The sequence below is a fragment of the Gigantopelta aegis genome, chromosome 9, assembly GCF_016097555.1.
Source record: "Gigantopelta aegis isolate Gae_Host chromosome 9, Gae_host_genome, whole genome shotgun sequence".
Lineage (NCBI taxonomy): Eukaryota > Metazoa > Mollusca > Gastropoda > Neomphalida > Peltospiridae > Gigantopelta > Gigantopelta aegis.
In genome coordinates, this window is record NC_054707.1 from 70,024,154 (window position 1) to 70,049,846 (window position 25,693).

General features: G+C 35.6%; 1 protein-coding gene across 1 annotated transcript in view; it reads left to right on the forward strand.

Annotated features, from left to right (window-relative positions):
• The first annotated feature begins 2,353 nt into the window (after window positions 1-2,353).
• The window catches only part of LOC121381726, a 23,963-nt gene continuing 623 nt past the window's right edge, over window positions 2,354-25,693 (forward strand). Inside the window, exons 1-13 of the mRNA XM_041511072.1 lie at window positions 2,354-2,617; window positions 5,277-5,424; window positions 5,861-5,997; window positions 8,527-8,662; window positions 10,035-10,130; window positions 12,519-12,649; window positions 13,375-13,472; window positions 14,401-14,485; window positions 14,815-14,886; window positions 15,128-15,226; window positions 19,552-19,710; window positions 23,007-23,102; window positions 23,837-23,999. Coding sequence (XP_041367006.1) covers window positions 2,354-2,617; window positions 5,277-5,424; window positions 5,861-5,997; window positions 8,527-8,662; window positions 10,035-10,130; window positions 12,519-12,649; window positions 13,375-13,472; window positions 14,401-14,485; window positions 14,815-14,886; window positions 15,128-15,226; window positions 19,552-19,710; window positions 23,007-23,102; window positions 23,837-23,999 — 1,684 coding nt within the window. The remainder of the gene's footprint in view (window positions 2,618-5,276; window positions 5,425-5,860; window positions 5,998-8,526; window positions 8,663-10,034; window positions 10,131-12,518; window positions 12,650-13,374; window positions 13,473-14,400; window positions 14,486-14,814; window positions 14,887-15,127; window positions 15,227-19,551; window positions 19,711-23,006; window positions 23,103-23,836; window positions 24,000-25,693) is intronic.

A 25,693-nucleotide genomic window follows, 5' to 3' on the forward strand; every position in this document is an offset into this window, starting at 1 on the left:
ATATTCCAGTGATCGCTTGGCCACCCTAGTCCAGATTTGAACCCGATCGAGCATTTGTGGGACGAGGTGAACAGGTGGTTTCAGGAAGCGCGTCATCGTCCTAAATAACGTCGCTCAGCTCACGCATGCCCTTCTTCATCCCACAAAGAACTTATCTGTGTCAATGGTAAGGAGTTAGAGCAGCGACTGCAGCCCGGGTTGGGCACACACGCTATTAATTTGGATTAGGATATGGCGTAGTGTACCCACATTTCAACGTTGTCTATACAAACGCCGTCTGTGATAACACAATAAAACTTATCAAAATCTATTCAATAATGACGACATAACCTAAAAATCGAAACAATGAAATAATCATCAATAAAACATTTGAAATATTTACCAACGAATAAAACCTTGCGTGTGTTGTGTCCGTCAGTATAATATATAACTGTAAATATACACATCAGACCTTGATGAGGCCGGTCTGGTGTAGTGCTCTGTAAATACAGGTGAGTGAAGTGTGTACCTGGATTAACTTTTATTTTTTAAAAATATAATTTTGTTGCCGATTGTATACCAGACTTTGTTTGATGCAAGACCGAATCCTATCCTTATATTTGATATTCACAGTAAGCGTTTCTTTTTGTTAGGTTCCAACATTGATTTAACAGACATTTGATATTTTGTTTTACCACCTTGGTGTATCAAACCACCTTAACTTTTGTGTGATCTTGCGCATCTGAAAAAGGATCGTACAGATGCTATTGTGTACAATTTTGCATGGTAATTCAAGACAGGTACCTGAATTACATTCTTGTTTATACAGATGGATTACGGGATAGAAATTAATTCTGTGGCATGTGCTACAAGTTTTCAATCAGACACAATAATGTCCACGAGACTGCCAGATCTTATGTGATTAAGTATGGGCAGTCATTAAAGCCTTGGAAGAAATAACTATTCTATTGCATCCAAAATTATTATTTTCACAGATTCACTTTCGTGTCTCCAAGCTTTATAAAATATGAAGCTGGAACATAACTTAATTGGGATGGTGATACGAAAATGTGTCTTTTTATCCATTGCGAATAAAGACATTTTATTTTGTTGGGTGCCGAGCAATGTTGGCATCATGGGTAATGAAACGGAAGATTGAACGTCCAAGTCTGCTTTGGATTTGCTTCATGCCAGGGTTGGTGTGCCTTATACTGATTTTAAGCATAGTATAAACCACTTTATCTTTTCAACTTGGTTCTGGGAGAGTGGTAGTCTTATAGGCGGTGCAGGAAGCATGCAATAGTCTTTGTGTCGTGCTCGCATCTGCCACACATTCTTGATCCATTCATTTATCTTGAAGACGTAGCCCAGTGGTAAAGCGTTCGCTTGATGCGCGTACGGTCTAGGAGAGATCCACGTCGGTCGACCCATTGGGCTATTTCTCTTTCCAGCCAGTGCTCCACAACTTGTGTAACAAAGGCCGTGGTATATACTATCCTGTCTTTGGGATGTTGCATATAAAAGATCCCTTGCTGCTAATCAAAAATAGTAGCCCATGAAATAGCGACGGCGGGTTTCCTCTCTCAATATATATGTGGTCCATAACTATATGTCTGACCATATAACTATAAATAAAATGAGTTGAGTGCGTCGTTAAATAAAACATTTCCTTCTTTATCTGGAAGAAGGATCTTCCACCTCAGTGTGAGCACTGGCAATGCACTCCGACGATAAACCACATTTTTGTTGCAATTTGTTCGTGATACTGAATTTGATTATAAATTTGAATTTTATTTATCTGCGATATATGTCTTTTTTGCAGTGTTTTAGTTTACTTCTTCAATTGTTCTGTTGATGTTGTTCATAACATAATTGTTGCATTAACCATAATTTTTATATATATCACACACACACACACACACACACACACACACACACACACACAGAATAACTAACAAAATATCCGTATGTAGAGATGTATACCAAGTATAGTTCAACTTATGAATAAAAGAAAATAAACGCCATATGCTGAACAAAAGCGGAATTAAAGGCCATCGAACATAGGAAAATATAAATAGAATAACTTTTGGTACATAGCTAAATGCGCTTTTCTTTCGAACAAAATAATTTTCAAATCTGAAATAAGTTCACTTATTAATGCGAAACATTTTTGTTTACTTTTTGTTTATACTCACGTAGCTCAAGTGTAATAGGTAACATTGTAAATTCAAAATATTTTCTATAAATCTTTAAACAATTACTATGTAGTAACTAAATATTCACGGACGATACACACTTTATAGTCAGCCATGTTGTTTTTTATTTTTCTAATAACCACTTCCGATAGCTTCAGTAAAAGGATAGTAAACTCGAAATGGGAAATTCGAAATCGAGACAGCTGACGGAGAAAGAAAAGATGCGACAGAGTCGACTGCAGCACGTCGATTACCTGCTGGAATGTTCGCCTGATCTTGCAGACGACATAAACTCTTCATCCAGTGAACACGGTGGTGCCTACCATTGTGAAGTAGACTGTCTGGCAACTGCCGAGGACCTCAAGGATTATGAATTTCCCTTTGAAAATCTCATCTTCGAAGGTGGAGGCACTAAAGGCCTTGCCTACTGTGGAGCTGTTCAGGTAGGTCAAGTTAGGTAGAAGTTTAACGACACCCCACTACAGAAATAGTTTTCTCACTATCAACGTTTATGAATGAATGACTGACTGACGGGTTTGTTTTACAATAAAGGGACCAAATCATGATTCATTATGTTATGCTTCCATACAATTAAATATTGTGGCCCAACACATCACTGTTTGGTTGGTGTTGTTGCATATGGGTCACACCTAACTCTGTGGAGTATTTCAGACATGTCATTTCAGTAAACATTGAGTCAATTAGTGAGTCAAATTAGGGTACTTTTTGTCGTTATAGATTTCCATTTTAATTTTCACCGAAATCATCCTTTTCTTGTAAAAATGTATTGAACATGTTTTATATGAAAATGACTGGTTGACAGACAATTCAATTAGCTTTAAAATGTGAGTTATTTTATAAAAATTAGTCATAAGATTCAAAACATATTGCAATTTATGTAAATGTAGTAGTTCGTTATGCTTTTTTCAAAGGCAGTCTATACCCCATTCTATATGGACATTAAGTCTTTAATCATTAAGTGAAATTAAATCATGTTGCACTGGATTTTCTCACAAATAATTAGTATTTATGATTTAGGAATAAAAAGTATATTTTTTAATGTTACAAACATTTAACAAAATTAAGGCAACTTATAGGTTTGTCACAAAATATACGTAGTGTCCGTAACCATCTAATAATGTTTGACTTGATCAAAATAATTCTACATCCAATTGAGGTTTACAAGCTAGATGTACGGAGAAAGTCTGCAAAGTAATCGAAATGTGAAGTAAATGAAGGATTCGAAAATAACACAGTGGACGTATATTTGTAGTGTCTGTAACTGTAGTGTCCGTAATCGTTAAAAAAACATCATTATAAATTTAGATATTTTATAATAAAATACCAAAATATGTACAATGTACTTAAATTTTCTTGTATATTATTTTGTAAGATACAACATTTTAAAATAAGAACAAACATAATATAGCTGAATTGGTAATTGTTATTTTATCCAGCATTCGCCCATAAAATTAACAGAATTATGACTAGCAGGACATTCGTCATGCTACAAATATTTCTTAATTGTGTTGCGTGTTTAGCACATTTTTAACTTGCATAATCAATTAAGTTCACAGTGAGACATAACACTGAACATAGAATCCTACCAATAAGGTACATTCAGTAAGGAGTTTCTGTAGTGTCCGTAACCAAACAAATACTATAGACACTTTGTGGTAAAATTGAACTTGCTCACAACTAAGTGATTAAATACCAATAAGATAAAGATTTCATATGAATATATATATATATATATTTTGCAAATTACCATTTTATTGCATTTTTTAAAAAGAGTTTAAAGGTGAAATTTGAAAAAAGCTAATTTTAGTCAAAGAATTACTAAAATTTACTTTTACATACAAATCTTATATAGTAAACAAATTAAGTTACATAGAGACTATGATACGAGCTTGTGTGTCGTACTGATTTTACGAAACGAGTGTCAGGATTTTTGTATTACCCAAGCGATTGCGAGGGTAATACATGAATCCTGACATTAGTTTTGTAAAAATCAGTACGATTCACATGCAAGTGTAATAATTTCTTTATTATCCACATTATCCAAAACACTATTTTCACGAATAACAAACTAGGACCATGTCAAAACGTTTCAAACATTACTAAAACATATTTATGACGTCATTTTGATAAGCGTTTACACTGCCGATGTATTTTTCGTGTTGGGGTGTCGTTAAACATTCATTAATTCATTCGTTGTGCACGTGAAATCATTATGACACACGTGGGTCATACTGGTTATATTTCCCTGAATACCTTGAACTATGTGGATAATATCCTGAAATATAATAGAAGTAGCAAGCTGGATACTCACATCTGCAATGTTAATATTCAGAAAATAAATATGTTCAATTGATTGGTTATGGACTCAACCAGATCTGGTTATGAACAGTAGATTTGAAACCATTAATAATTATCTCAGACATTTTAAGACTGTAGTTTTTTAAATATGGGGAATGTTATTTGTTTTGTTTCAAACCTTTTATAGTTAAATGAAAGGCACTGCATTTGTGGTAAAATTTGACGGGGAAAGAAAGCGACTAGATATGTCAAATCAACCATTCTCTTACCCCATTAGCTGTACATCAAGTACATAAACTTGTATGAAACAACATCACAAAATATGTAGCGCAAGTAAGACGATTCTAAAAGATTGTAAACCACAGATTGCCACAATATGAATCAATTCTCCGAGTACATTTTAAAACCAACATTGATCTGGGCCCGTGCTTATAAAACTTAAAGTCTAGACTTTAATAAAGTCCAGACTTTAACGTAATGCTATTTGAATGACGTTGTCATGACGTTAAAGTCTGGACTTTATTAAAGTCTAGACTTTAAGGTTTATAAGCACGGGGCCTGTTCGTGGGATTTCGTATGCATCACAGGTGAATGTCTTCTCTCAATGAGCGATATCTGCGTGTGCTTTTAAGCTCGGTCACGTCATAACGTGGAATAATTAATTGATAAGTTAATTGTCCAAGTCTGCAATGAATTGCTGGTATTGCCAAATGTCGTGCAAGTATGTTGTTATCTGTTGGTTAAATGGTATGTGATTTTTAAAACATTTATATTTGATGACAGTTCTTGGAAGAAATTGGACAGATGACGAAAATTTGCCGATTTGCCGGTGCTAGTGTGGGTGCCCTAACGGCAACGTTGTCTGCTGTTGGCTACACTTCTGCTGAACTGGAAGATTTTTTCAGTCAAGATAACAGCAATTTATTTTTGGGTAAATATATACAACAATGACGCTTCAATGATTAAGAATAATCAAACATTGATGTTTGACTTTTGCGTTGTGATAATCGATGGTAAAGTCAACAGATATGATAGCCGACGGATGATGCTGTGGTTGTAATGTTACCATCATCTAACATATTCCGAAAATGTGCCTAATTTCTATATCAATAAGTATTTGCCAATGTTTAAAAACAAAAAAATGAAAAACACCCCCAAACAAAACAAACAACAACAAAAAACATAAAACCCCAAAACAAACAACAACAAAAACAAAACAACAAAAACAAACAAACACACACTACAAACCCACCTATCCTCCAAACCCCCCACATAAAAACAACAAAACCCTACACTTGTTTTTAGACAGTCAACCTGCATACTAGGTTTTGTTTGGTGGCTTGAGAGTACTTGGTGTCTAATTACAGATCATCAATGTGGATACTTCAGCCTGCTGCCAAATCTTCTGAGAAGTTTCGGGTGGAATCCAGGAAACAGGATATATCAGTGGTTGGGTTACAAGCTGGAGGCTAAAACTGGGAGTCCTGACGTCACATTTGAACAGGTGTGTCTGATTTTCTGTCCACAAGGTCGTATTATACGTTAGGTATACACTGGGTTAAGGGCCTACAGATATTTATAGAGACAGAAATACAAGTTAATGAAATTGTTATATGCCAAAACATAAAGAGATAAAGATAATTATGGCAAAATAACGAACCAAAATGGGTGAATAAATGAATTTTTAACGGCACCCCAACGCACAAAACTACACCTGCTATTGGGTGTCAAACAAAGGTAAATATACGAAGTTATGAATAAATTACATCAGTATGACAAACAACTCAACACACAATCACACACAAAAGACTGTGTATTAAAAAGATTGTTTATATTAGTTATTACCGGCCTCGGTGGTGTCGTGGTTAAACCATCGGACATAAGGCTGGTAGGTACTGGGTTCACAGCTCAGTACTGGCTCCCACCTAAAGCGAGTTGTAACGACTCAGTGGGTAGGTGTAAGACCACTACACCCTCTTCTGTCTTACTAACGAGTAAGAACTAATCCACCGTCCTTGACAGACAGGCCAGATAGCTGAGGTGTGTGCCCAGGACATTGTGCTTGAACCTTAATTGGATATAAGCACGAAAATAAGTTGAAAGAAGAAGAAAAGTAGTTATTAGAAAACAAATGGCTTATATAGTATATAAAAATAATATATCAAAAAGAAAATCTTCAAAAAGAAAAACCTACACCATATGTTATGGCAATGGTATATGGAGCTGCGGTAAACGAAAAACACCACCACCACACCAAGTCATCAATACAATATATCACAAGATATTTCAGTGCGAGAAAAATTAGATTTGTTGTGGCAATTCACATACAGAGTTCAGATCATAAATCGTGGTCAAGAACACATCTCGATGAAAACAGCGCACAAATGGAACTGATAAACAATAAGAAAGGTGGATTAAAGGGACATTTCTGAGTTAGCTGCATTGTAAGATGTTCCGACTAATAAAATATTTCTACGATTAAACTTACTTATTAAATATAGTTTATTGTTTAGAATGTCAGTGTCTGTATATTCAATGTATTTCTGGTCGTCTTAATATGTGTAAGAAGCCCAAATTGGATTTTGTCTTCAAATAATTTCGAACATACGAAACAAATATATTTTAGAAAATGAAATGAAATTTAACCTAGTAAAAATATTAGAACAATCAGAAACACGTTTACTATACAGCCACTAATATTTTATGCAGAAAAATATATTTAAAGGGACATTCCTGAGTTTGCTGCAATGTTTAAGATGGTATCGACTAACAGACTTTTTAACGAATGTAATTACATATCAACTATATTTTTGATTTTTATTATGTTTCATTTGATTTTTGTGATTATTGCATTTATTTTTATTGATTATTTTGTAAACATGTGATTTATCAATTAACTTGCAGTACAAAAAATGAGGTGTTATTTAAAATCAATTGTTACTTACGCTAGATAATTATTTTTTACATATATTTATAATTGAATTGCAATTAGATTTCAACACCATGTAGTCTAACAAGTCATACTGATCAGTGAAAATTCCCCCAAATCTATGGTTGGGATGATCCTGGGAGATCAACACAATAGAAGGTGTCAAGTGTAGCCACTCTGTTTCAATGTGGTAAATTGGACGAATGTGGGGATGCTCTAGAGTCAGATCTCACAGATGTGACTTGAAGTCACTGACTTCATGTGTCAAATCACCTTATATAGTCATCCTGGCTAAACACCAAGTACTTAAACATTAACTCAATAATCCCCAAAATGCATAGAAAAGATGTGGCTTCACGTGTCAGATAATCTGACACGTGAAGTCACATCTTGCATTCAGGGGATTATTGAGTTACTTTTTAAGTACTGTGTACACGGTTTTGGACATTGGCAAGTAAACACGTAAGGACATACCGTTTGCGACACTGAGAACACATTGTTTTTGTTCAATAAAAGTATTAAAATACTATTTTGTTGCCTCATTTCTAGATGTTCGAGGTATTTCCTTTCAGAATGCGGTGAAGCTTCCAAATCGTGTATTTAATAGGGAGCAAGTATTCAATTCAGAAGCTCCAAATGAAAGTTAAAAAAAAAAAAAATCAAATAAATCTGATTTCAATCAAAAACAAATCCGATTTAAAAAAAGGACCCGCTGTTATTATTGCTACAGGCCCCGCGGATCCTTAAACCGACTCTGATGTATATTCTAAGGCGGTCTTTTTATTGTTTAGAATATCACTTTTCGTACATCAGGTGTTTCTGGACATCTTGGTTTTTGTAATACCCTGAAATACATTTTTCAAAATTCTAAAACAACAACAACACCAAAGTACCTGTGATAAATAAACGGTCATTGAGCCAAGCTCTAGTCTATTGTTAGACTGTATTTCCCCATTTTAACACCACAGACTTTAGTTTAACTATTACTACAGTATCCAGATGTCTTACATATTCGGACATCAACCAAACTTAGTTTCCGTTTTCACCGGTTGAAACTAGGGTCTGCCACTTTAAGTTTTATTGTTTTCGTGTTTATAATTTTAGCTTCTACGCATAACAGGAAAAGAGTTGTGCATCGTTGTAACGAATCTGAACCAAATGAACACCGAATATTGCCATCCGAAAACAACACCGGAAATGCCCGTGAGACTGGCACTGCGCATGTCAATGGCAATTCCAGGTAAATGTCTATGTTGCTATACACTACTTTATATTATATTAATTCCCCAAACTGATAATTTAATTTAATTAGATATACTATTTTTGTCGGACATGATAGATATCAGAGTTGCATATATAGAGGATTCGTCACGAGTGGGTTTTTTTTTAATATAAAAAATAGATCAAGTGAGTGTGTTAATCGGTATGTGTCGAGGCTCTGTCGAGACAAGGAAGTAAAGGAAGACAAAGTTTTATTCAACAACGCACTCAACACATTTTATTTACGGTTATATGGCGTCGGACATATGGTCAAGGACCACACAGATATTACTGAGAGAGAAAATCCGCTGTCGCCACTACATGGGCTACTCGTTTTTCGATTAGCAGCAAAGGATCTTTTATATGCACCATCCTACATACAGTATAGCACATACCACGGCCTTTGATATACCAGTCGTGGTGCACTGGCTGGAGCGAGAAATAGCCTAATGGGCACACCGACGGGGATCAATCCTAGACTGACTGCGCATCAAGCGAACGCGTTACTGCTGGGCTACGCCTGTTGAGGCCAATACCAATTAACTAGACGAGGTTGATATTTTACATGTTAAAAAACACGAGTAGCGAATTATATATATCCTATAACACCTATAACACTTCTAAAGTAACATTTCATTCGATATTTAGTAAAAGTATAGTACGAAAGTCGCCTCCATCGGTAATATGACGTCATCACGGTTAAAGGGACATTCCTGAGTTTGCTGCAGTTTTTAAGATGTTATCGACTAACAGAGACTTTTTAACGATTGTAATTACATATCAAATATATGTTTCTGCATAAAATATTAGTGGTTGTGTATTAAATGTGTTTTTGATCGTTCTAATATTTGTACTAGGTTAAATTTCATTTTATTTCCTAAAATATACAGACACTGATATTCTAAACAAGAAAATATATTTAATATGTAAGTTTAATCGTAGAAATATTTTATTAGTCGAAAACACCTTACAATGCAGCAAACTCAGGAAGGTCCCTTGAACAGAAATTACTTTGACGTCAAATACTGTAACTAAGTCGTATGAAAACGTTACGCTCATCTATACAAGTTTTGATGGCTTGTAAATAAATGACCCATTCACCGCAACACATTATTACTAAAATACCTTGAAATTGTGCATGTATCTTTAAATTTGCATACCATTATTAACCGGGTTAATACACTAAATTATCACATGGGTTTATGGCATGGGTATCATTTGTAGGTTATAGGATAAATATGTGTGTACACGAGGAGTGATTGCATTCACCAATCCAGTTTTTAATATAGGAATACAAATTAAACTAAAAATGTCTTCGTGTATTTTATTACTCGGTCTTTCTCAACATCCAGGTGTATTCATGGCGATCAAGTACACTATGCACAATCACAAAGACACGTTCGTTGATGGTGGATGGCTATGCAACTACCCTATACATTGTTTTGATGGTAAGTACATGTGCAATTTAAAGTAAGTCATTTGGATTTTGGTGGTAAATAATTTGATGTCAGATTATATGATCATATATTAATTGGGAAAGTTATCTTATGTTAAATTATATGATCGCAAATTATTTGCAAAGGTAGTAAGTTAGCTGATGTTAAATTATATCTTTGCAAATTATTCGGGAAAGTTATAAGTAATTTGATGTAAAATTATATGACTGTAACTTATTTGGGAGGTGGTGAGTTCACTGATGTGAAATTATATGATCGTAAATTATTTGGAAAGGTGGCAAGGTATCTAATGTCAAATAGTATTATCATAAATTATTCAGAAATATGGTAAATCTGAACGACAAACGCGTAATACGTAATCAAGGCAGTATCTCTGCATGCTGCAGTCGAATGGCATTTGGCAAACTAGTGTCTAATTTCTTGAATCTCTATCTAGTGCCTCGTCTGTAAGAGGGCAGCCACTTCCGAAGGGATCCTTTACTGGTTATTTTGTCGTTCTTCGTGCACTGCCACCGATGTGTGCAACTACCAGATTAGTTTACTAAATCACAATTAGCACAGGACGGCGCTTATTGGAATAAGTACAGCTGTGATGACACACACTCATGAATCACAGTCAAAACAGTGGCGAAATCAGGTGTTCGCAAACGTTGAGCATATACTCACACCACCGGGAGCACCCGTAAATGAATACTGCCACCACCGCTGTCAAGTCCGGCACGGTTTTGATACTGTGATTCATTAGTGCATGTCATCACAGCACTGATCAGTCCTCTTCTGAGAAGCGACAAAAGAATGTAGTGTGCAGTAAAGGATCTCCTCGATAGTGACTGTTCTCCTACAGATAGAAATTCATGGGTAGATAGAAAGAATAGATGTTTAATGACACCCCGGTACGAAAAAATACATCGGCCATTTGGTGTCAAACTATGGTAAATGCAAATGAGAAAGAAAGAAATGTTTTATTTAACGACGCACTCAACACATTTTATTTACGGTTATATGGCGTCAGACATATGGTTAAGGACCACACAGATTTTGAGAGGAAACCCGCTGTCGCCACTACATGGGCTACTCTTCCGATTAGCAGCAAGGGATATTTTATTTGCGCTTCCCACAGGCAGGATAGCACAAACCATGGCCTTTGTTGAGGCACCTACCCATTGAGCCTTGCGGAGCACTCACTCAGGGTTCGGAGTCGGTCTCTGCATTAAAAATCCCATGCCTCGACTGGGATCCGAACCCAGTACCTACCAGCTTGTAGACCGATGGCCTGCCACGACGCCGGTTAAATAATGTAGACAGTCATGGAGTGAATGACCATTTTGCCAAATACCCATTCGACTCTGTATTGTGCAGAGATATGGTCAGGATCACGGGTAATTGTATAGTCGTTGAAACTAATTAAATACAACGCAGTAGTAACACATATAACCCGATGTGCGACAGGATCACGGGTAACTGTATAGTCGTTGAACCGAATTAAATACAACGCAGTAGTAACACATATAACCCAATGTGCGACAGGATCACGGGTAACTGTATAGTCGTTGAACCGAATTAAATATAACGCAGTAGTAAGACATATAACCCGATGTGCGACAGGATCACGGGTAACTGTAACACATATAACCCGATGTGCGACAGGATCACGGGTAACTGTATAGTCGTTGAAACGAATTAAATATAACGCAGTAGTAAGACATATAACCCGATGTGCGACAGCAAAAGCGACTGGTTCTAAAAGGGATACTCCCCACCTCATATAGTTCTTTGGGTACCACTATATCAAGATCGAAGAACACCTAACGTTTGGTAGCGCACCTAATACTACCAGTCATACCATCTGTGATATATATGACATTGTTGTGAAAATAATGTTTTGCTTGGCCAACATATGTATGCTATTTCATTTAATTTAGTACCACTGCTTGAAAAATATGGGATTATGAAATCTGTAAAATTAAGTACTACAATTATGTTCGAAATTATGGATGTTGCAAACACATCGTGATATATCGAAAATATTAAAGCCATAAAACGTTCTACACATCCAAAGACTGTTTCTGCTAGTACTTCATAACTGTTGTATTAAAAGCAGAGGCATGGGATGTCCAGTCCGTATGAAAATGGATATAATAAAAGTTGCTTTGCTGCCAATCGGAAGGTATACCATAATAGTATTTGACTGTAACTGCTTTGTTTTTACCAGGTGACAGAATTAACATATTTGCAAGCTAAACAAAACGCACATACTAGGAGGCGTTGTTAAATATATACTCCTTCTGTTTTCTTTCGTATAATATGTATCACGTTCATCATTCGATTATGTTCCTATTTCCAGTTTATGCATTACACATCGCGTGTTTCTCCTTACAGGTTGGTATCTGTCCATGGCTCCAGAAGATAGTTTCATTCGCAGGCTGCAGCCGCTGAAGGACTTGTCAAAACTATTTGATAAGACGCAGAGATTTGGCAGTGTTAATAAAAACACGCTAGGGTTTCTGCTGGTAGGCATGACATTGTGATGTTTCATATATAGAGGATTCGTCACAAGTATTTTTTAATATGGAAAATATCAACCGAGTCTATGTTAACTAAACGAGGTTGATATTTTACATATTAAAAACCACGAGTAGCGAATTGTATTTATCTTATAACACTTCTAAAATAACATTTTAATTCAATTTTTAGTAAATCACAGTACTAAAGTCGCAGCCATCGGTAATATGACGTCATCACGATTAGCACAAATTAGTTTGACGTCAGGCATTTTAAACAAATCTTTCAAAACGTTACGCCCATGTACACGGGTCTTGTTGGCTTGTACGCAAATGACCCATCCACAGCAATACATTACCTAGAGATCTTGCAAATTTGCATACCATTATTAACCGGGTTAATAAAGTAGATTATCACATGGGTTTATGACATGGATATCATGGGTAAGTTATAGGATAAATATATATATATATATATATATATATATATATATATATGTGTGTGTGTGTGTGTGTGTGTGTGTATGTGTATATGTGGATGTGTGTGTGTGTGTGTGCGTGCGCGTGTGTGCATGCATGTATGTGTGTGTGTCATCAGCATCATCATTTAGAAAAAGTGACCCAAAATAGCAGTTTGTACACTAATTACATTTATTATTTGATGTTTCGAGAATGCAGACGATTCAGTATATATACACACCAGATATTGATGCGATTTTCTTTGATGTTTCTAGCATGCAGACGATGATCGTGATCTTCTGAAATTTGAACTGGATAAGAGAGTAGGTGTGCAATGTCCAAAAGTACCAAAGGAAAAGACGAAACTCTACGAGTAAGATTTAATGTTAAATCTCAAGTGACAGTTATCCATAGATTCCATACTAGAGCATCCTCAGGAAATGTGATACGTTTTAAAGACCTTTCAGGAAGCATCTTGGTTCCTCCCTAAACCACGCTATACTCGACAGCGTATTATTTATTTATGTATTTATGTATATATTTGTTTATTTGTTTGTTTGTTTTTGTTTTTGGTGCTTTTTTCATATTACTCAAAAGCAAATACATTTACCAATCTGATAGTCATTATTATACCCTATTAGGGAAAGGGATGTTTGGTTAATGACACCTCACCACATTTTAAACGACAGCTATTTTGTGTCTAGCATATGATTATTACGACACTGGGTATGGATTGTAAGAGAAGAATGAATGAATGTATGAATGTTTAACGACACCCCAGCACGAACATGTGAGAGAAGAAGCCGCTAATACTAAATGATCACAATGATTCTCTTCTGAATGCAATAACCAGACATCACATACAGTATATTTGGATATACAAGTGATTGGACACTGGTAAAAATATAAACGAACCAATATGCCGACCTGGATGGATCAATCATACGACCCACAGCACCTCACGTGAGTGGACTAACACTGAACACATCGCACACCTGTTTATACGTCATCACCATCACATTCAGAATCGGTATCGAAAACAAACCCAGGTTTACATGAGAAACATTAATGTCCTAAAATGTACATTCGTTTAATAAATAATGGAACACTCAGAACAGGAGGGACACTTTGCGCATCGATTTACACTTTTTGCACTACAGATATTAGTCATATAATATATACTTTTGTGACTAAACAATTAATGTAAAATTTACGCTTTTGAGGTTATAAATATTAATGACGTAATATGTACCCTTTTGTGACTAGAAATATTAATGTCGTAAAATGATTTTTTTAAAAAGACAATGCTTGAAGCAGAAGACGTACATGGATAAGGCAGAACATGAGAATAAAAGGGTAGCCAAAGCCGTGGATGCCTTTTTCAAGGTAAGGCTGTGAAATCAGACCGTAACCCAGATTAGTGCCATTGTAATGTGTTTTCGACTAACCAGACAAGACAAGACCAGATTTATTCAGTTATTGAGGCAACATCTTTACGACTAACAGATCCTTTTCGATGACAGTTAAAATGTTGAGCACAAGACACAGTTTAGTGAGAGATCACGTGCTAAGTTCTAGAGTATAGTCAATACTGCATAAATCCGATAATTTTGTTTGTTGTTTGAATTTTCCTAGACCATCATAAATGTTTCAAATTCGATTTAGCGGTGTTAAATCCATGCTAATTAATTAATATGCTTCTTCTTGTGTTACAGGTACTGTTGAAGCATAATCTCGACCAGAATGACGTCATTGACCGCACCGAGCTGGAAAACGCCTTCAAAGACGTATGTGTGATATTGACTTCGAGTTCACAGTAGTTCGCTTAATATTGTTAGTGTGCGTGCATATGTTTAAACATATATTATACCTGTATAAAATAATGGTGTGCTAGACAATCGTTTTGCAGTTCTGTAGTGAATTTACCTTCACTATAAGAGACTAATGATGTATTGTGAGAGAAAGACTAATGAATACAAATCTGTGTCCGCCCTTGGTTATTGTACTGAATCCATCTTCATTCTCCAGGAAACAGAGTTTTCGAGGGAGCAGGCGGAGCTGTTATTTGGGAAGGACGTCACAGTGGACAAAGCGTTTGCGATCCTCGATCAGGATGGAAACGGACAGGTACATACATACATACATACATCATACATACATAGATACATCATACATACATACACACATACATTGTTGTAGATACATCATACATACATATATACCTACATACCTACATACATGGAAGCTTCGATAGCTCAGAGCGTATCGTAGTTAGTCTTGCAATTTGCGGGCGAATCGGTGCCACAGGTTCGAGTCCCAGCAACGGCATGGGACAATTTGTGAGGCCAGAAAGGATTTAATTATCTCCTGCGCCAGTGCGTTAATATCTATGTATGTAACAGTCAACCTCGACATACATACAATATATAGATATTCATACATCAATACATACATACATACATACATCTGTAACCGGTTCGGGGTGGTGTGGGTTACGTGGTAGCGTTGCCGTGACCAGATATATTTCTACGTGCAACTACTAGTTGATCAAAGGCTCCACACACCGATCGGCCAGATATTTATACAATAGATAAGCTTTGCATTTCAACAAACAATTATCTTTGTTGACATAAATAACGCAATACTAAAAAGAGCAAGATCAGCAAATGATATAAATAACACTAGATTTATTCACATAAATACATTTGTATTCTTCTCTGTGCGACGTAAATGTGCCCGAGACGAATTTATAATTAAACTAGACGGGAGATAATTCCTGAGGCGAAATCAAAAAGGGACGAATAGAAAGACGTGGTAAATCAGTAACACAAGTCTATCTCGCAATTAACACGGCGTCCAAATATATATTTTGATGACATTACGTCTATTTCTGTTATAGCCAGAAATAGGTTAAACAAAATATATTTTATTGAAATTAATGTTAACTGAAGTTAATTTCCACGCCACAGGAGTTCTAAGTACGAAACGGGATTTTGTAGTTTACTATGGCGCGAGCCGGTCAAGGCGGTTCCAAATAGTTTTCACATTAATTTATATAATAATTTTGAGTTAGATAATATTCTTATATGTCTTGTACAACTAATTTTCAACTTACAGACATATTTGTTTAGTTGTGATCTAAATTTAAATCAAGATTTGAAAACACTTACGTACCCGTCAATGCCGAAAACAGAACTCGTCTTGACGTCTGCTTCGACGGTTAGTTCATACATACAATATTATTTATAATTTCCAACAGGATACTTTTATTTTAAATATTTAACTTATAGGATAATACACACACATACATACACAACCGGAGTTTGCCAATTACATGCATGCCACAATAGCTCAAAAGGTATCGTGGCAAGTCTGCGGTAGATTCGGTGTTATAGGTTCGAATCCCAGCAACGGCACGGGACAATTTGTGAGGCCAGACTTCTATATGGCTGTAGTATTTGTTCGGGGTCCCGAAGTCATTGCTCTTTTAGTTTTAAAGTTTCTCTCCAAAATTTAGATCCTGGGTACGCCCTACATAATAATAACCAGGTCGACTAAGATGAAACACTGTTAAGACATAAAAAGTAAGCCTTTCTGGCCAGATTTATTTTGTTATAATTAAACACAAAATGTGTATACGACTGCAAGCATTCTTCAATTTCTATATTTTCCGGTTGGTTTAGGATCGATCCCCGTCGGTTGACCTATTGGACTATTTCTCATTCCAGCCAGTGTACCACGACTAGTATACCACAGGCCGTGGTATGTACTATCTTGTCTGTGAAATGCTACTATTGTAAAAATGTAGCGCGTTTCCTCTCTAAGACTATGTCAAAATTACGAAATGTTTGACATCAAATAGCCGATGATTAATACATCAATGTGCTCTACAGGTGTCGTTAAACAAACCTAACGTCACTACACTTCCCGTTCTCTACAGTGCACCACACCTGGTATACCAAATGCACTGTGGACATCCATCTTAGATTACGTTTAGGGAAATTTTAAAATGTACTTTAGATCCCACAAATATATCTAAACATTTAAACAAAAACGATCTAATAGATTGTAATCCATCGTAATAATATTACACGCAATATTCGATTTCAAATATCATTATTTGTGTCAGCCATATTGAATTGTTATTGTCTCCATATTGGATTTGTTTCATATTGGACTTGCCAGTCTTTTTGTACCACAAAATCGTGCTCAGTCACGCCGAAAACCCTATAATTGATATATGAGGAGACACATTCCAAGCAAAACAGTCATATAGAGAAACATCCACACTTTCTGTATCATAGGGACTCTTTACAACCACATGGAAAGGAAATGGTTTATTTAACGACGCACTCAACACATTTTATTTACGGTTATATGGCGTCAGACATATGGTCAATGACACACAGATATTGAGGGAGGAAACCCGTTGTTGCCACTTCATGGGCTACTCGTTTCGATTAGTAACGAGGGATCTTTTATATGCACCATCCCATAGACAGGATACACATACCACGGCCTTTGATGTACTAGTCGTGGTGCACTGGCTGGAGCGAGAAATAGCCCAATGGGCCCACTGACGGGGATCGATCCCAAACCGACCGCACATCAAGCGAGCGCTTTACCACTGGGCTACGACTCGCCCCCTTACAACCACACGGGTATGCACAGGAGGGTTAGTGTATAAAATATGGAAAACCTGTAGTTGTTTGACAATTATGAAAGGTAACCCAATATTTGGAGGTAGTACACGCTATCAAAAGTAATTAACCCCTCCCTTTATGTTTAGACGCCAATCTCTGGATAACAGTTAAAATATGCATTTCCCACATACAGGAAGGCACATACCACGGTCTTTGACCAGTTGCGATGCACTGGTTGGAACAAGCAATGGATCCACCGAGGTGGTTCGATCCTGTGATGCAAACACCTCAGGCGAGCACTCAGTCGACTGGACTGGCCTGTGGATAACAGACAGTTTAAGATTTCTCTACGTTTAATAGATTCGGTATCGGTATTTTTGGGTTGATTTACCTCGGTATTGGTACAGTATTCGGTGTTGACACACCACAATTACCTCTACCGATATCGATCGGGTTGAAGGCACATCTGGCTCTAAACGCAAGCCTGCAGAATGCTCATATTATTTCGTAAACCAACATTACCGCGCTGTACTTGTGAAAATTTGACATGCTGGAATTTATGTGTTAATTTTTCTCTGTTAGACTTAGACTATTTGAATCTTGGAAAATGATATATGTGTTGTATAAAACCGGGACAGATTTCGGACTTTACAATAAATAATTCATTGTTAAAAACATGCCTGCTTTGAATTAATGATGTCTAGATGACATTTGATAGGGAACAATTATATTAACTTACGCGTGGATCATCATCTCTGACATAGATACACATGTAAATCACATTACGCGGGAGCTCACGTAGAAAAATCGTAAACTCTCTGGTCCGAATTTACAAAACCTGTTTATGCCTTACACGCGTGGACTAAATACATTTACAACGTTTAAACACCTGTTTATGCCTTACACGGGTGGACTAAATACTTTACAATGTTTAAACACCTGTTTATGCCTTACACGCGTGGACTAAATACATTTACAATGTTTAAACACCTGTTTATGTCTTACACGCGTGGACTAAATACATTTACAATGTTTAAACACCTGTTTATGTCTTACACGCGTGGGCTAAATACAGTTACAATGTTTAAACACCTGTTTATGCCTTACACGCGTGGACTAAATAATTTACAATGTTTAAACACCTGTTTATGCCTTACACGCGTGGACTAAATAATGTACAATGTTTAAACACCTGTTTATGCCTTACACGCGTGGACTAAATACATTTACAATGTTTAAACACCTGTTTATACCTTACACGCGTGGACTAAATAATTTACAATGTTTAAACACCTGTTTATGCCTTACACGCGTGAACTAAATACATTTACAATGTTTAAACACCTGTTTATGCCTTACACGCGTGGACTAAATACATTTACAATGTTTAAACACCTGTTTATGCCTTACACGCGTGGACTAAATACATTTGCAATATTTAAACACCTGTTTATACCTTACACGCGTGGACTAAATAATTTACAATGTTTAAACACCTGTTTATTCCTTACACGCGTGGACTAAATACATTTACAATGTTTAAACACCTGCATTTAAGAAAAAAAGGCGTTGGAAATGCGGCCCTCTATTTATAAAAATATGTTGACACCTATTAGCCAATGATTAAAAGAGTGAGTATAGAAGTCATTAAACATGATCTTAATAATAAAATAAAATTATATAAATATATATATATATATATATATATATATATATATATATATATATATATATATATATATATATATATATATATATATATATACACCAATGTGTATATATTAAACAAAATGCTCTTCCTTTCTACAGATTTATCACAACGAGCTAGTCCGTTTTGTGGAAGAAACAGGAATCTGTTTGCAGTGTCGGATCGCTGGATTCCGAAGACAAGAAGTGGACACTTTCTTCATGTTTCTCAACTCCCTGCAGAATTCACTGTTAACTAACATGACGAAAATATTCGTCGAGGTATGTGAAACCAGAATTCAATGAACAGGATGCACTGTAGCGATATCAATTAAATTGAAATTACAGACACTAGCACATAACACCTGGAGAGTGGTGTGAGTTATCTCTTATTTACTATTTAAAACACAGACACTAGCACATAACACCTGGAGAGTGGTGTGAGTTATCTCTTATATACTGTTTAAAACACAGACACTTAGCACATAACATCTGGAGCGTGGTGTGAGTTATTGCATGTCGAACATTTGGTAATTGTGACATATAGTCCCAGAGGAAGGAAGGAAATGTTTTATTTAACGACGCACTCAACACATTTTATTTACGGTAATATGGCGTCAGACATATGGTTAAAGACCACGCAGATATATAAAGGAAACCCGCTGTCGCCACTTCATGGGCTACTCTTTCCGATTAGCAGCGAGGGATCTTTTATATACACCATCCCACAGACAGGATAACACATACCACGGCCTTTGACATACCAGTCGTGGTGCACTGGCTGGAGCGAGAAATAGCCCAATGGGCCCACTGACTGGAATCAGTCCCAAACCGACCGCGCATCAAGCGAACGCTTTGCCACTGGGCTACGTCCCTCCCCTATAGTCCCAGAGAGGAAATCCACTACATTTTTCCATTAGTAGCTTGAATCTTTTATATGCACCATCCCACAGACAGCATAGCACATAACACGGCCCACATAACACGATATACCAGTCGTGGGTGGTGCATTGACTGGAACGAGAAATAGCCCAATGGGTCCAACGACAAGGATGGATCCCAGACATCAAGCGAGCGCTTTGCCACTAGGCTACGAATAACTAGAAAGGACACACACACACACACGCACACACACAATATTTGCATAATGGACTCGAGAAGATCGAAATTGTAATGTGCTTCCACTTGGCGTAAACAGAGGCTTCATTATGAATTCTTGATCAAAAGTAGAAATCCATAGCTTCAGTATTTTAGTATTTTAAGAAGATTCAATACAATACTAGAGTTATTATATACATATCAATGAAATATATAGATTTACAGAAACCATAAAAGTGATATTCGGTGAAAAGTCATATTTCCACAGTATTTTACTTCCAGTAAAAATATAGAAATCGTATATATATATATATATATATATATATATATGTTACAGTTAATCTGTATAATCAGGTAATATGTATATTACCAGATTTTTTCAGCTAATATGTATATTACCTGTTTCACTCAGGTAATATGTATATTAGCTGGGAAAAATCAGGTAATATACATATTACCTGAAATATACTTCACTAATTTATACAGATTACTTGAAACATGCAGAATGGTATTGACAAGTCTTTAGATCAATGTAGACCAAGTTCTCAATTCAAAACAAGTCTTTTGATCAATGTAGTCCACGTTCTCAGTTCAAAACAAGTATTTTGATCAATGTAGTCCAAGTTCTCCTTGATTGGTCACAATACCTTTGATGTACATTTCAATAGACAATGTTACAGTTAATCTGTATAATCCACCACTGCTGTTTTAACTAATCCTATCTGTAGAGCACAATAAAGCCACCCAGGCACCCAAGAAATCACCGCGTCAGTTTTACTTGCTTAAGAAATATGAACTACTGCAGTGTGGGGACGTTCAGAAAGAAGCCAAACCAGGAACATCCACTGTACTTCGCTACTATCGAGGAGAACTTTGACATCATCAAGCGCGCCCACATCGCTTCTGGTCATGGAGGACAAGACAAGATGATCAAGGAGATCAACAAGAAGTACGCCAACATCACCCAGGATTTGTTTTCTAGTGTGCAAATCAGAAGCAATGTGACAGTGCCCATTCCTTCAGTTGACAGAGGACGACCAGATCCTAGGAACATCATCGGAGTTGTGACAGAGTACAGTGACAACGAGTTGTACACAATTGCTGTAAAAGGAGGAATATTGGATCGAAAGTACTCTAGAAACCAATTCGATGTGTGTGCTACGACCTTGTATTCACCCGATGATGTCTGTACAGATAAGGACATTTCCCTGCATCAAGCTGTGCAACTCGAGTCAAGATGCGGTGGACAAGGTTTCACAAGATGTAACTGAGTTGGAAGTAAGAGGTGTCGGACAAATCGATGTAAATGCTTCAAAGCCAGATTAGTGTGCAATTCCCGCTGCCATTCCAGCCTGCCATGCATAAACAAGAACTGTTGTTGATGAGAACTTTGACTACATTGATCAACAGACTTGTTTTGAACTGAGAACTTTGACTACATTGATCAATAGACTTGTTTTTAACTGAAAACTTGGACTACATTGATCAAAATATCTTGTTGTTTGTTCTGCAGTAGTGTGTGTGTTGTGTGTTGTGTGTTGCAAATGGTATGTGTTTTGAGCCAATAAAGATTGCCAGCATATTATTGTTTATAGTTATTCATTCAGTCAAATAACAACCTTGTCAATACCATTCTGCACGTTTCAGGTAATCTGTATAAATTAGTGAAGTATATTTCAGGTAATATGTATATTACCTGATTTTTTTCAGCTAATATACATATTACCTGAGTGAAACAGGTAATATACATATTAGCTGAAAAAATCAGGTAATATACATATTACCTGATTATACAGATTAACTGTAACATATATATCTTTGTGAACATTAATGAATCAATGGTCTCCATTGTAAAAGTTAAGTTAAGTCATACTTGAAAAAATAAATTTATTTAATTTAAACAATTGTACCTATAAAACATGGATATGAAGTGCAATTACGATAAAATATCTAAAACTGATTGGATACGAAGCTAAGTAATGATGACACTACGTCTTGTCGTTGAGTGTAAGTTTTTAAACTTGCCGTACGATTCGTTTTGTTTTTGTGGGTTTTTGGGGGAGGATCGTTGTGTCAGGTATGTTTGCACAGCAGTATTATTAATTTAATAATTAAAGATACTTTTGTTCGTACTTAAGTAAATTTTCAACAAATGTTCAACTGGAAGAAATATATCATGGTGTTATGTGTTTTCGATAGGATCGGCGAATAATATTAACAAAAAAGCGAAAGATATTGTCAAAAACTAAGAAAGATGTATACAATAAATATACGATTTTTATGTCAACGAGTAAAGTGTGAAAACAATATTTTCACACATTACACGTTAACATAAAAATCGTATTAGAACAGCCCCCCCCCCCCCCCCCCCCCCATGAAATAGCCTCTGTAGTTCATTCATATTAATTAATTTAAGTTAGCTTCAAGGCGACCGGTTCAATTGAAGAGATATTACAGTTTTATATCTGTTTTCTTTTCAGACGAGTGATATGCAGAGAACTGTGGGTATTAACACAGGTCACGTGGGTTCGATAGATTTTGTCCTGGAAGACGCTGATCAAGAGTTCCTTGTTGAGGTACACAAAGAAAGGAGAAATATTTTATTTAATGACACACTCAGCGCATTTTAATGTACAGTTATATCAAATGGCGTTAGACAAATAATTAGAGAGAAAACCCGTTGCTGCGAAACCACAGGCTACTACTTTTTGTTTTGATCAGCAACAGGAACGTCTTATGCACACCACCTCACAGACAGGATAGTGCATACCTTGACATCTGTTACACTACGAATGGTAGCACTTGAGTATTGATGAAAAAAAATCATAATAATTTGCTTGAGATCCGCCCTCTGCACCCTCGCCTTTAGTATGCTGCTACCAAAAATGAATCTGGAGGCTTCGGCGCCGAAACATCATAAATATTTCCTCATTACGGATTAAAGGAAGGCATATGCATACGAATTTGTGTCTTTCTCTGATAATGTTTGTTTTAAATAATAGAAAAACCACAATCATCTACTCTGATTACAAACATCAGGACGACCCAGTGTTAATGTTAATATCAATACATATTCTAACACCTAAGACACGTGTACAGATTAATATTCCAAGGATACAACATCACAGTATCATTAAACACACTATTCTTATAAATTCACAATTAGAAAATATTTCGGCACTAATAATTACGACATAAATGTATTACATCAGATCATTTTGTTTTCACTTCATAAACCTGTTTCCATATTAAAATGTTAATGATACCAAATTAAATTTGTTTTACATATAGGTAAACTTTGATCTTTCAGCGGGGATACAACAGTACACGAGCATTTTTTCAGTATTACGTTACAGAGAATGGTCTGCAGAAACGTCAGACACAACCAGCCGACAACGAGGGGACATCAAACACTGAGATAAGTCACGAAACAGATTTAGCAGACAACGAGACATCGGATAAAAATCCACTCAGTAAGTAAACACAAACATTAATACAGACATTAAAAACAAAATTAAACTTATTGCCCCAGGTAAACAAGGATATATAGAAGATAATAAACAAGACACCAGTTTATTATCAAATTTATTTCCCGAGTGAAATACTAAAGCTCGTGACAAGTGCAAACTATTTCAAGAAGGACACAAATTTGATAATAACTAGTACCGAGTTTGTATTTCTATTTATTACTCCAGGTTTTTTTCTTTCTAAAAGACTGTATTTTCGATATACATACACGTACATGTATATTTAGAAACGATGTAAACCACATACTCACACACCCGTTGGTGAGAACAGCATTCGTTATTTTCGATAACACATAGTTGTTTACACACGTACGTGTGTTAACAATTTCAAGACATACAACTGCTGATGACAAGGTCACTATGTCATGCATCCAATAAAAAAAACCCCAACAACAGCACGATCGAAATGGATTACAGTGTGACGTATAGTTGACATGACAATCATTTGTCTGTGACGCGTAAGTTAGCTACAAGTGAAAGGGATGTAAATAACTTTTAGTCGGAAAAGATGTTAAAATTCATGTCCGTTAGATACCATTTATCTTACAACTCGTTGTTTCGGAACGTATCGAACTCGCTTTTGCTCGTTAAATACATTTTAAAACAACGTGTTGTAATATATATTGTATCTAACGGTCACTCATGTATTATTCTCTATTTACACACTATATAGTATTGCTATAACCTTTATTCACGTTCACGGATAATTAAAAAAAAGCAAAGTTCTATATATTGTTTGAAGAAAATCAATAATGAATTGTATTAAACTAACATTTTTTTTAAAGTTTAACACTGAAACTAGAAACCCGTAAACGAAAACTCGTTCAACTACGTGACGTCATTTAGTTTGCCACCGACGTATCCCAAACGTATAGCGCTCGGATTGATCTAAGATTGATCCCCATCGGTGGGTCTATTGGGTTATGTCTTGTTACAGCCAGTGCACCACTACTGGTGTATGAAAGGCAGTGACATGTGCTATCTTGCCTGGGGGGGAGGGGGGGGGGGGGGTGTGATGCATGTAAAAGATCCCTGCTACTAATATATATATATATATATATATATATATATATATATATATATATATACATATATATATATATATATATATATATATATATATATATATATATATATATATATATATATATATATATATATATATATATATATGTATATATATATATATATATATATATATGTATATATATATATGTATATATGTATATATATATATGTATATATATATATATATATATATATATATATATGTATATATATATATATATCGATGTTACCAAATGTTTGACATTTGATAGCCGATGATTAATAAATCAATGTGCTATAGTGGTGACGTTAAAAAGATTTAACTTTGTATGTATATATGTATGTTTGTATGTACACTATTAACTGTGTATGTATATATGCATGTTTGTATGTACAATATTAACTGTGTATGTATATATGCATGTTTGTATGTACACTATTAACTGTGTATGTATATATGCATGTTTGTATGTACACTATTAACTTTGTATGTATATATGCATGTTTGTATGTACACTATTAACTTTGTATGTATATATGCATGTTTGTATGTACAATATTAACTTTGTATGTATATATGCATGTTTGTATGT